The sequence below is a fragment of the Aedes albopictus genome, chromosome 3 (genome assembly GCF_035046485.1).
Source record: "Aedes albopictus strain Foshan chromosome 3, AalbF5, whole genome shotgun sequence".
Lineage (NCBI taxonomy): Eukaryota > Metazoa > Arthropoda > Insecta > Diptera > Culicidae > Aedes > Aedes albopictus.
Window position 1 is genome coordinate 147,858,085 of NC_085138.1, and position 13,799 is coordinate 147,871,883.

The 13,799-nt window shown below is 42.7% G+C and overlaps 2 protein-coding genes across 4 annotated transcripts in view; both read left to right on the forward strand.

Moving 5' to 3' along the window:
- Nucleotides 1-7,594, forward strand: part of LOC115253785 (exocyst complex component 4) — a 28,862-nt gene extending 21,268 nt beyond the window's left edge. For all 3 annotated transcript variants that reach the window (XM_029871853.2, XM_062859758.1, XM_062859760.1), the window contains exons 7-9: nucleotides 5,841-6,444; nucleotides 6,605-6,811; nucleotides 6,874-7,594. In XM_029871853.2, coding sequence (XP_029727713.2) covers nucleotides 5,841-6,444; nucleotides 6,605-6,811; nucleotides 6,874-7,050 — 988 coding nt within the window. In that variant the 3' untranslated portion in view covers nucleotides 7,051-7,594. The remainder of the gene's footprint in view (nucleotides 1-5,840; nucleotides 6,445-6,604; nucleotides 6,812-6,873) is intronic.
- LOC115266033 (uncharacterized) overlaps nucleotides 1-13,799 on the forward strand; it is a 521,849-nt gene that overhangs the window by 260,521 nt on the left and 247,529 nt on the right. The gene's annotated exons all lie outside the window — the stretch shown is intronic.

A 13,799-nucleotide genomic window follows, 5' to 3' on the forward strand; every position in this document is an offset into this window, starting at 1 on the left:
GAAGTGCAATGCCGTACTAGGATTTGTTCTCCAGATTTCAAAGGGTTCAAGTAGCCCCTTATCGAAGAACCTTATGCTTTGATTAAAAATTGCCGGACAATGGCATAACAAATGTTCTGAGTCTTCCTTTTCTGTGTTACAAAAACGACACAGATCATTTTGAAGTTTTCCGATTAGCTTCAAATGATATTGACTCGGACAATGACCTGTCATAAAACCAGTATACATACTAATACCTTTCTTGGAGAGTTCCAATATTTTGCGAGTCATTTTTACATTCGATTCAATGAAACGTTTCGCCTGCCTCGCTATTGAAGTGTTTTCCAATTGACATCCACTTTTGATAATTCCCATACCTTCAGCTCCATTTTAAGAGATGCAGTAGAAAGCCCGCAAAAAGGTTCTGGTCCTATAAATTGGTGTGATGATCCGAGCCTAGCTAACATATCTGCTCTTTCGTTACCTAGGCATGGTGTTGAACTTTATCATTTTCAAAGTCTAGTCCCATGAGCAACTCATGGAGGAATTCCAGGAGCAACTCATGGAGGAATCCCTGGAGCAACTCCTGGATGAATCCCAGGAGGAACTCTTAGATTAATCCCGGGAGGAACTTCTGGAAGAATCCCAGGAGGAATTCTAGGAAGAACTCTCGGATGAATTTCAGAAGGAACTCTCGGAGGAACTCTTTTAAGAGCCCTGTTGAACTCCTGGAGGAATCCTAGGAAGAACTCCTTTAAGAACCCCAGAAGGAACTCCTGGAGAAATCTCAGGAGGAACTCATGGATGAATCCTAGGAATAACTCCAGAAGGAAAACCAGAAGGAACTCTCGAAGGAATCCCTGGAGGAACTCCTTGAGGAATCCTGAGAAGAACTCCAGGAGGAATCCCAGGAGGAACTCTCGGAGGAATCCCAGGGGGAACTTCTAGAGCAGTGTTTCCCAAACTTTTAGGGGGTATCGCCCCCTTGGAGCTTAAATGAGTCTAGAAGCAATCCCAGAATGAACAGCTGCTGGAAGAATTCAATAAAAAAAATCCTTGAGGAGATTCCAGAAACAGCTTTTGGATGGATCTGGAGGAATTCCATGAACAAATACCAACAAAATCTCACCGACAAATCCCATCGAATCCCCAAGTACAGCTTTTCGACGGCTGCCCAGGATGGTCTCGTGGAGTAATTCATAGGAAGTCATAAAATATCCGTAGTACCTAAACATTTTTCGATTCCTTACACAATAAGCTTTCATGTGTAGGTACCATAAGTAGCCACGATTCGTTGAAAATTGTAAAATTTCTATCCAAATTGCGGTGACTAGATTTTGCTGTGTGCATACCTTACCTATACACCCTGAATTTGACAATCCTCGAGCTCACGACTGATGATAATTCGAAGTGCAGTACGTCAACGGGATATACGTCAGCTAATGCACGCGAAAAAGATTAATGCGATTTCTGAACTCAGTTCTTCTTATTCTTCTTTTTCGTCTTCTTCTTCTTGGCGTAACGTCCTCACTGCGGGACAAAGCCTGCTTCTTACAATTAATTAGTTTTATTTAGGCGGTAGTCAAGTGGATCCGTAGCTTCGAGGAATAGTAGCGCCCGCCTAGTTAATTAGGAATCAGTGTGAATGCCAAATCATTTAAACATTATATTTCTATGAGTTAGGCGCTGTCCATAAACTACGTAGACTTTTTTCAGCCATCCCTCTCCCCCTCGTAGACTTTTGTTCAAAAGTTTTGAAATGAAATTATCTCCCGTCCTCCTCCCGCTCCCTAATATCTCTTAGACCATCCCTAATAGTCTTAGACTATCCCCACCAGTGCGTAGTAAGTGGGTGAGTATTAGAGGTATACAAACCGGTTCTATTTCTGATACCCACCCGTTTTCGCACCGCGCGTTCCCATCATCGTTGGTAAAATATTACCTTATCTCCCCACCGGTGGTTGGTAGTAGTACTTCGGGGTCGTACACAAATTACGTTACGCTTTTAGGGGGAAGGGGGGGGGGGTTTGTGGAGCGTGACTACCCTTACAAAAAATATTGAGGTCCCATACAAAAAGGGGGGGGGGAGGTTAAAAAAAGGTCGATTTTTGCGTGACATAGTTTATGTATCACCCCTACCTATCGTAAACATGGAGTCAAGTTTTCGGTAGTACGGAACATACTGATCGTTGAACATGAATTCTGCATGACTTGCTCTTCTTCTTGACGTAACGTCTCAACTGGGACAAAGCCTGCTTCTCAGCTGCTTCTATGAGCACTTTCGTAGTTATTCAATGAGAGCGTCTTCTGCAAATGACCATTCATTATGTGTATATCGTGTGGCAGGCACGAAGATTCTATACCCATTAAAGTTCCTCAAGTGTTCCGTTCGATTTTTTGATTCCAGTTACCGTAAACTGGGGTGTAGTTGATCAGTGGGGTGAACCTGATCACTTAATTACCCGCGGATATCGACTTTCAAGGAAGTTACCATTCCATTTTAATGTTACGTCATTGGATTGCGATTGATTAAAATATAATTGTTGCTTTCTTGAAAGTCGATATCCGCGGGTAATTAAGTGATCAGGTTCACCCCACTGATCAACTACACCCCAGTTTACGGTACGACGAAATGCAATCGCGGAGGAATAACTTAAAGAATTTCAGGAAAAACCATATAAGGAACTCATAGAGGAATAACAGATGAAACTCTTCGACGAACTCATGGAGAAAGCACAATAGAAGTTCATCCAGCGACTCGCATAAACTTCTTGAGGAACCCCTGATGGAACTCCTGGAAGAATTCCTGAAGAAATCCCCGAAGGAGTCCCTGAATCCCTGATGAAATTATTAGAGTAATCACTGATGGCATTCTTGAAGGAATTCCTGGAAATCTACATCCGTGTGCAACATAGTTGTCCCATGTTGATACGGATTCCCATAGAACATGGGACAACTATGCTGCACACGGCAGTCTATGAAGAAATTCTTAAAGGAATCCAAAAAAAAAATCTCGGAGAAATCCCTGCCGAAACTCCTGGACGAATCTCTAAAAAAATATTTCAAAAATCTACGATGAATTTTCTGGATGAATACCAAGGAACTCCTGGAGGAATTCAAAAATCTGGAAGAATCTCTAAAGGATCTTCTACAGGAATCCTTGGATGGACTCCAGGAGAACTTTTAGTGAAATGTTTGAAGGAGTTTCTGAATGAACCCCTGAATAAATTCCTCGCGGAATCGCTCTATAAATCCCTCGAGAAATACCTAAAAACTTCCTGAATGAATCCCTGATGGAATTCCTAAAGATTTTTCTGAAGGAATTTCTGAATGAACTGCAGGAGAAACCTCTGACGGAGCTATGAAAGTAATACCTGTAGGAACTCGTGAATAAACCCCGGGAGAACAAGCTGGATGAAAAGCTGAAGAAATTCCTTCATTGATTCTTGAAAAATCCTAGAGGAACCTTTGAAGAAATTTCTGAAGAAATTCTTGAAGAAATCCCTGAAAAAGTTCCTTGAGAAACCGCTGAAGAAATTCTAGGGTAAATCCCAAGAAGAGTTTTTGGAGGAAACTTTGAAGAAATGAAGGAGTTCCTAGAGAATTTCCCGAAGAAATTTTAGAAGACATTCCTGAAGCAGTACCTGGAGAAAACTCCACAGTAATGAAAAGAAAACATCCAGATAGATTTGCAGGAAAATACCTAAAGAATCATAGAGAAATCCTCGAAGATGTCCTGGAAATATCTCTGGAATCCATGATGGAGTTTATGGATGAATTCGTTAAGAAATTCCGGGAAAAATCCCACAAACAATTCTAGGAAAATCCCAAAGAAATTCTTGCAGTAATCACTGAAGAGTTCCTGAAGAAATCTCTGGAAGGGTTCTTGATGAAATCTCTAATGAAGTATCTGGAGAAGTCCCTCAAGGAATACAAGCAGTGTTGCATTTGAACGCGATCAATTTGCGTTCATGTTCAAATTCGGCACGCTGCGATCAAAACGATTTGAACATTGTTCAGTTCAAAATTTGGAACGCGTGCGAGCTCGAAATTGAACGCTCCTTGAACAATGAGCAAGAACTGCACCAGTATAATGCCAACATACTAACATGGTACCCTGGTACCAGCCAAACTGAAATGGTCATATTTCTGCCATTTTTTCGCCAATCCTTGCAATCTTGGGCTTATTGGATTCAAAATCTGACCCTCCGGTCACCGTGGATTGCGGATAGTCCGTATTTCGAAGCAGAATCTTAATGCCCGATGCCACATGTCTTAGGTTGTATGGCACATTTTTCCGTGCAACAACGAGTGTATACGAATGCGCCACAAAGTCCTAGGAAAGAAGTATATAGAATATGATGACGCATCCAAGGACCGAGGCGTTGTCACCCCGGACGTTTCGATCCGGTCCCTTTCCAATCCACAATGCAATGTATGTACGTATTACTAATATGGTATTATGTGGTACAGTAAAGAGCCATGTTCCATGAAGTCTGATTTCTACGGAACTCTGGACGACTGGACCGATTCATTAACTTTACATATCGATAGAATAGTGCATTAGAACATTGAGCCGAATGGGGATCTGAACGGGCGTTCTTGAGCAGTGAAAAGCTCTGACACGCAAGTTCAATGTTTACTGCGTTCATGTTCAAAAAATTGAACGCGTTCAGTTCACTTTTAGCTCGCGTTCAGTTCAAATGCAACACTGAATACAAGAAGAAATCATCCAAGGATTTTTATAAGAAATTCTCCGAACAAATTACAGGGGAAATATCTTTATCTGTTGAAATTCCTGGAGGAAGCGTTAAACAAATTCCAGGAAAAACTCCTGACGAAGATTTCAAAAGAATCCCTGCAGGAAAATCCTAGAAAACTATTTTAAGAAATTCTTTTAGAAATTCGAGAAGAAAATCAAGGAGAAACTCACAAGGAACTACTAGAGAAATCTTTAAATTGATTTCAGTAAAATCTTCTGGCGGAATTTCTGGAAGAATATCAAAACAAATTCCTGGTAGAATTGCAGATTTTTTCTGGAGCAAATTTGCTGACGTTTTTATTGATGGCGTACCATCTACTTTTTGTAGAGTACTCATTTTTAATATGTTAGTGACTTTGTTTCGGTTCAAGTTTCAAGGAATTTCTAGAATATTTTTTTTTATTTATTCCGATAATCGAGTTTCGGGACACTTCCAACAATGGGACTAATGCTATCATCAACGCAGGTCAGAACACCGGTTTCAAGAGCTAGATATCACTTTTATGTTTTACTTGTTGAACGTCGTCTTGTTTTTGTTTTTGCATCGAGATCCAACACAAAAAGAAGGTGATAGCAACGGTTGTATTGGGTTGCCAAATATATGAATCCACTGTTCACCAGGAAGGTAGGTTGTCATTTCCAAATCGATTTAGAAACGATTGGTGGGGTTCGGCGTTATGATGGAGGTTGCCAATTTGGGTTTACTCACGCATTGGTGGGCATCGTCTAAGAGCCTACGTAGTTTATGGACAGGCCCTTAGTTCACAGATGTAACATGTGCTGAAATTTAAATCGCCTAGAAATGAATGAAAAGGAATTCGATTTGGCAGTGGTAAAGTAGGATTATCATAATTGATTTATTGATTGATTGATTTATCTTTATTTGAGAGACTTTCAGCCCTTGGCTGGTTCGTCTCTCGGATTATCATAACAATAGTATGCATTAGCGAACTATTTTACTATTTTACTGTAGCCTTAGTTGAGATTAAAAAAAATGGTGCGTCAATGCATTAGAACTAATTTCACGGATGTTGCTTTTAAATTTAAAATAACGCAGCAGATTGTTATACGTTAGAATTCTCTATGATCCCAATTTCAGATCCCTTCCTAACTGGACCGATCTCAAGACATCCAACGCCAGGATGAAGCAACAGACCGGCCAGAAGCGACTGATGAAACCGGAGCCCTCGGAAGAGGAAAGTCCCACCGCCGTACAGCAGCGAAACGTTCGGGAAGCGGAAATGCTAACCAGTAATCTGGGCGAAGGTGGAATCTCCCAGCAGGAAATCCTCTCCGACGTGGGCGTGCTAAAAGAGCTGGCCATCCTGCAGGAAAGCATGGAATGGTTCGCCGGTAGGATAACGGACTTTGCTAATGATCTGCGGAAACCAATTGTGAACGGAATGGTCGGCGGAGGTGTAAGCGCTTCGCCGGTTGTCGTAAAGGACGGTATGATTAAGGTTTTGATGAATTTGGCGTTGGAGTTCGAAGAGTTGGCCAACACGTGCTTGTTGGTGTTGCACCTAGAGGTGCGGGTACAGTGCTTCCATTATCTGAAATCGAACCCGTCGGATAAGTTCAAGCCGAACAATCCGAACAAGAACGACTCGCTGGAACCGGATGCAAAGGTGCTGAAGCTGACCAAAGTTCTGTCCGATATGGACGAGGCATTGAGTTCCACGCTGCATCCAAGGAAGACTAAGGTAAATATAAGGATTTATGTTGTTTGCATCATCGTTGAAGACCTGGAGTCTTCTTTGCTTCTGTAACGTAGAGCAGCATACATATATCGCTTGACGTCTAAAACCAGTATAATAGAGAATAATCAGTAATGCTAATAACGTAACGTAAATTTTTCTGCAGTACGTTTTCGAAGGACTGGCCCATCTGGCGTCCCGCATCCTCATAATGGCAGCCAACTCGATGGAGTACATCGACACGGCGGGCGTGCAGCGGATGTGTCGCAATGCTTTGGCTCTACAGCAGACCCTCAGTAGTATCACGGCTTCGCGAGAAGTTGCGCTCGATTACGCTAGGTCATTCTATGAAATGTTCTACCTAGATCCAGATGTAAGTGTAAAGCTAAAACATTCAAAATCGCTCAAAACTTATATTATTCTATGTCTTGTCAGGAAATTCTAACCTCCATCATCGAAAAGGGTTCCCAGTTCACCGAGATGCAGTACTTGAATGCTTTACACCTGGTTTGCAAAAATCGTGGTATCGTCGATCAGAACACGCTGGCCATGTACCAACAGAAACTGAGTGACGTCCTCGGGACCAAACCGGGCCTCGGCGTGACGGTTTAGAACGGCTAAGACAGACAAGGTAGGAGCGCATTTACGGGCCACCACTCGTCAGTAGTGTATTTAACAAGAATTAAAACATATAAAAGTGCTCTGTTGCAGCACGGTAACGCTAAACGCTATGCGAACTATGTTGAATGCTATGGGGAAAATACGTTGTTATTGATTAGAGGTAGAAACTAACCAATTGCTGATAAATATAACAAAGAAAGTTACACAGAGTTTATTGTGCAAGCAGCAACAGCGTGTTTGTTATCAATTATGACAAAATGTTAGTGCTACTGTTTGTTAGTAGTGTTTGTCGAATTAGGGCTACAATGGTGTAATGACAACAAGCAACAAGTGTTCATTTTGCAGTAAGATTCTACCGGAAGGAGGAGCAAGTATGTTGAAATTCTGTTTGAAAGGCTACGTTTGCCTTCAGTTTGCGTACGTTTAAACCAGTAAAAAGAAAGAAAGTGAAGTTCTATATCATTCGACATTAATATGTTTCCAAAAATAAATTATTTCTTTTGAATTAATTGCTTTGTTATTTGCAAACGATTGATATTTTTTCAAAAAAGGAAGCGAACGAAAAAATGATCCATTATTAACTTATGATTTTAGGATGCTAATAAAATTTAATTACATAATGCTGAATAATAAATTTGTCACGAATTTGCGTATTCCGAAATCCGGTAACATTATCATTCGTCTAAACGCGAGCACCGTGCAGTGAAAGGGCAAATTTACTTCGTCATATGCGCTAATTCCCGTCACATCAGATGGTAAAAAGTCGATCAGTTCAAATATTCCGGCTTATCTTTGCCTATGCCTCATTAGATGGAAGCATAAAGATGTAGGCTATCGATAATAATGGAATTTGAATATTTAGGTACACAATTGTTTACGTTTCAATTTCACTACACTTGCGACTTAACATTTTTTTCTCGTTTTGAGTTTTCCGAAGACGACAACCGCACCAAAGCAGCAGCTGGAGAGGAATTGTTCTTCATCACCGTTCAATTTTCGCATCGCCAGACTTCGCCAACCTGGTTCAAAGCTTTTACATCGAAAAAAAAATCATGTTTTTTGTGACGCCATACAACTTTTGAGAATTTTAGGCCCAATGGGGGACCACTTAGCCTTGAGATACGCCCTGTTTGTTTTTTTTTTTGCTAAAACTATTGTTTTGCAATATTAAACTTTTAACATTTCAAGCCTAACTTTACTAAACATCGTATCTAGCAAAATCCACGAGCGGAAAAAATCGGAAGTTCACTGTTCCCTTAGAAACTCATACATTGAGCATTTCGAAAACATGAAAAATCCGGGTATTTTTTCACAAGTCATCTCCAAAGGTGAGTGATACAAGTAGTTCTCAACGAAATTAAGCGCCTCTTGTGAAAATCTCTTTCTTTTTTTTACATATGTTACATACGGTGTTTGGTAAAGTAAGGCTTGATTTCCACAAGGTGAACAGCGTTTGCTGTATTCAGCTCCTCGATTTGAGTTCGACAAGCGGTAACTAACTTTGACCTAGAGTTGGCCGAAGCAAGTGCTTTAATAGCAGCCTGGCTATCTGAACAGAAGTATACTGCCTCCATTCGTACAACAGTCCCATGTGAATAGGAAACCCAGTAAACATGGGACTGTTATGCGAATAGGGGCAGTATATTACGTTGCTCATTACGTGTTGCTGAAGTGCTGATTGCACTCCGCACATAAGAGCAAAGATTTCGGCCTGAAAAACGGTGCAGTGTCTACCAAGTGAGTAAGACTGATACAGCCTTAGCTCACGAGAATAAACACCAGCACCTGCTCGACCTTCGAGAAGGGAGCCATCAGTGTAACATACGATGCCGTCTGGAATACTTCTTTCCAAATATCCAGATGTCCACTCTTCCCGGGAAGGGAATTTCGTGGAAAATGTCCAATAAGGAAAATTACAAGCAATTGTAAGATCACTTGGAGCAAGGATAATTTTGTCCCAATTCACCAAAAGTGGAAACAACGACCCTGCCCTTCGGTTCAGAAAGGGGTATGGGCGCGTTCTGCCAACTTGGTCGAGGCAGATTTCTTGTGAGAACAAGTTGCATACGGACATTCAAAAGTGCCTGAACGAAAGATGCTGCTTGTGAGGATCACTTGAAGATCGGATGGAAGATCATTCTTTTTTTTTAGAATATTCGCGTTCGTCTATTTGTTGCTCTTCGTGTTCGTATATTTTAAGTTTCATCTTCAACTGAGATTGATGAACGCTGCGGGTCAGCAGAGATGATCTTCGCATCTGCATCCGTTGAACCATTCTGAATGGCCGTCGTGAAAGTATCACCAAAAGCGCTACTAACATTTCTTTTATATTTTCATGTATCTGAGTATCATGAGTGATAGCAGTAAGCAGGGATAGCAGTGAAGAACGGAAGTAATGCAGTACGACGGTGGTGCGATGCTGGTTAAAAATATCGCTGGAGATGAGCATTGTTTGTACTCAGCCATGTCTAAGACGTGCTCCGAAGTCTCAGGAAAGGAAGCATGCATAAAGCACTAATCTACAAAATCCCGGGAAAAAGTTGAAAGTTCTTATTTCACGTGGAAATCCAGCGGTAGACAAGAGGTGGATATGGACGGATGTTCGTTGAAATTGGAAGCACATTGGTAATGAGAGCCGAATTTAAGAAAGCGACGAAGCGATTGTAGCAGGAGATAGTGAAGTTGGACTACGAAGACGATTTGCTAGAAACCGCAGACAGCAAATGACATAGGCTTATCGTATTTCGATAAAGATGGCGATAAGGACGAAGCAGCATTCCAAGAACATAATCAAAATTTAATCACAACGCCCTACCACAAAAAACAACACGATCGAACGAAAATAGGAAAGAGCAATCCAGCAAAACCAGTATGTATGTTCAAAACGCTTACCCCAAACAAGCGACCCAAAGGTAAATTACGTTAACCATTTAACTAACAACACATTCTCTTACAGCTCAATACACCAAATCGATTTCCCACCTTTCCCAATCCTTAAGGCCACGCAAAACTTAAAAGCCGCAGAGCTAAAGAGGTTGCTATGCCTACTCCCAAATTCAAAGGTGTATTATGGACAATGCAAGTTCTCGGAGTTGCATTGGAGACTTGGCCCTATGACCCCCTTGTGCATCAATAAAATAAAATAAAAAAAAAAATTCACCAAAAGTGGAAACAACGAGGTGTGTGTTGATGTGCGGTTCACAGGAGTTTCCTCTAGTAGACCGAGTACCCGTAGACGGTAAGTGCAAGCAAGTGCTTCTTGTTTGAGATGAATGTGTAGTGGAGCAACGTCAAAGTGAACTTCGAGCGCTGCCGTGGGAGTTGAAGAGAACACTCCAGACATCGCCATTAAGCACATCCTTTGGGGATGACCTAACTTTGATTGGATCGTTCTCATTTCACCCTTTTGCCACCACACAAGACATCGATTGCCCAATAATGGCCGAACCACAGTTGTGTAGATCCATTTGATACACTTCGGTTTTAGACCCCAAGTTGTACCAAAGGTTCGCCGGCATTGCCCGAAGGCCATACAAGGTTTCTTGATTCTGAACTCAATGTGAGGTGTCCAGGAAAGCAACACAGTGGACTTACCAGATTGGTAGGCATGTTGGTTCACATGAAGAGGCACATTGGCCAGATGAACATCACGGATGTGATGATCGACAATTGGTTTTAAGTATGTCAGTAGAAAAGAGGTCAAACTGATAGGTCTGAAACTCTTTGCTTCCTCATACGACGCACGACCCATTTTCAGAATAAACCTTACAGCAGGGACCCTGTAGCAAAACTGCAAACAAGTAGTTGTTTCAAAACATGTTTGAAATGATCAAATTCCTTCTGAAGCAAAATAGGATAAATACCATCTGCCCAGGAGATTTGAAAGGAGCAAAGCTATTTAGTGCCCATTCAATCGATTCTAAAGTTATGACACTCCGAGCCGAAGCTAAAGAATCATAACTACAAGAAAAGATATCAGGTTCATCCGAAGATGTAATATCCACACATCCAGGGAAGTGTGTGTTGAATAAGCATTCCAGAACTTCCTCACCAGAGGAAGTCAGATCACCATTTGGCAAACGAAGTTTGTTCACTCGGAAATCCTTAGATTTCGCAAGGATTTTGTTTAACCGACTGACTTCACTCAAACTGGAAACATTTGTACAAAGGTTCTTCCAGCCGGATCATTCAGCAGACCGGAGAGTTTTCCTGTAGGCCTTGCGAGCCGACCTGAAAGCTTCAAAGCCAGCCAAACGTCTTCTGTTCCAACTCTTTCTACATTGTTTCTTGAGCTTCGCCAGATCAGAATTCCACCAAGGTGTTCCTCTTGTGGTCTTCACAGAGAGCACAGGGCAAGAGGGTAAGCTTCTTCAAAAGCTTTCATGATGAAAGTCGTTCTTGTATCAACGGCATCACCTAATTCACTTGGAGTGTCAATGGATGGTGAGTACCCATGGAATTTGGCCGCAACCAAATCAGTAAAGAGATCCCAGTTGGTTGACCGGAAACGCAAAGTTTGGGAAGTAAGATTTAAATGTTCAAAAAAGATGTAGCGATGATGAGATAAAGATTGTTCATCCGACACATGGCAGTTGGTCAACTCGTCACTAATTCAGTTATCGCTCAGCTTCTGAGACGCGCGGACGTATATTTTTCTCGATTTGCGCTCATCACAAGTCAAGCGTCTAGCTTCGGTGGTTTATTTTTTTTCTCTCGCCGTGCCGCGTTACACGCTGGAGTGTTTCGCGATGAGGTGTGAAAACACCTTTCGAATAGATTATTCGTGCTTCCCGTTGAAGCCATCTTTCGAGAAGGTGCACGGCTCCTGCCGATCAGTGCTTGGGCTGAAGAAAGAAGACGTAGTGCGACTACAGTGCCACAAAGGCGAACAATACATCCACGAGTAGCAAACGTAGCACGCGCGGTCGACCGCCCGGCAAAAAGCCCCGCCGGGAAGATGAAGACGACGAACAGGATGAAGACCTCTTTTCCAATGGCTCTCTCGTCCTATAATATCTCGTCGATCAACATCGGCACCATCTCCAGCCCCACGAAACTTAACGCGCTTCGCAACTTCATCAGCAGCCAAAGCCTCGATATTGTGTGTTTGCAAGAAGTGGAAAACGACCAGCTCTCCTTGCCTGGCTTCGTCGTATACACCAATGTAGACCACACGAAAAGAGGAACGGCCGTTGCAGTGAAAGATCACATACAGGTCTCTCACGTTGAGAAGAGCCTGGACAGCCGACTACTTGCGCTGAGAGTGCAGGACACGACAATCTGTAACGTCTACGCTCCCTCTGGTTCTGCACAGCGAGCAGCCCGAGAAGAGTTCTTCAATGGAACTCTTCCATACTACCTACGTCACCGTACGGCACACGTCATTCTCGCTGGCGATTTTAATAACGTGCTACACGCTAAGAAAATGTTACTCTAAAATGAGTAAGATTCACACAAAACTGAGCTAAACTGGAACAGCTAAAAAAATGAGTAAATTGCATTTCCAGCGATAGCGCTGGACCAAGTGCAAAAATCCAACTGGTTTAAGCCGTATAATATTCTTCGCATCATCAAGAATATTATACGACTTAAACTGATGAGCCTTCCGCACTTGGACCAGCGCTATCGCTGGAAAAAAAATTTACTCAATTTTGAGTTGTCCCACTTTAGCTCGAAAATGAGTGAATTTTCTGACCGTGTACGAGCATGCGATTCATCTAGCCCGAACACGAACCCGGCTCTAAAAAGAGCTGTGCAACAACTACAGCTACATGATGTGTGGGAAAAGCTGTGTCCTCGAGATGCCGGTTTCACGTATATCTGCCGCAATGCCCAATCACGTTTGGACCGCATTTACGTGAGCAGCGGATTGCGACAAAATCTACGTGTGGCAAACACTCACGTGTTCATTCACGGACCACAAAGCGCTAACCGTTCGTCTCTGCCTCCCCCAACTTGGACACGAGCCTGGGCGCGGCTTCTGGTCTCTGCGGCCTCATCTTCTAACAGACGAGAACTTTGCGGAGTTCCAGTATAAATGGCAATATTGGACCCGCCAACGTAGGTACTACCCCTCGTGGATCGAGTGGTGGCTCACATATGCCAAACCCAGAATTAAAAGTTTTTTTAAGTGGAAATCTCGAGCCGTTTTCGACGAATTTCACGATCAGCACCAGCGACTCTATGCTGAGCTACGGATGGCATACGATGGGTATTATCAACATCCAGAGATGCTGCCTACAATTAACCGGCTAAAAGGGGAGATGTTGGCATTACAGAGACGCTTCTCGTACACGTTCATGCGCGCCAATGAAACCCATGTGGCGGGCGAGCCGATGTCAATCTTCCATCTAGGGGAAAGGCGACGAAAAAAGACCATCATAACACAGCTGAGGACTGGAGATGACGAAACCATCAACGAACCGCAAGCGATAGAGGCTAATCTGCTGAATTTTTTTTCGAGTCTATACACGGAAGAAGCGGCAGAAAACAACGGAGACGATTTTGCCTGCGATCGCATCATACCACCGAAGATCACCACGGCAGAAATTCTGGCTGCTATCAGAGCAAGCGCCCCGAAACGATCCCCCGGTTGTGATGGTATCCCACGAGAATTCTACCTTTGCATGTTCGACGTTATCCATCGAGAGCTGAATCTCTTGCTGAACGAAGCACTCGCCGGCAACCTCCCCCCAGCGTTTGTGGAGGGGATTATCGTGCTGGTGAGGAAGAAAGGTGGT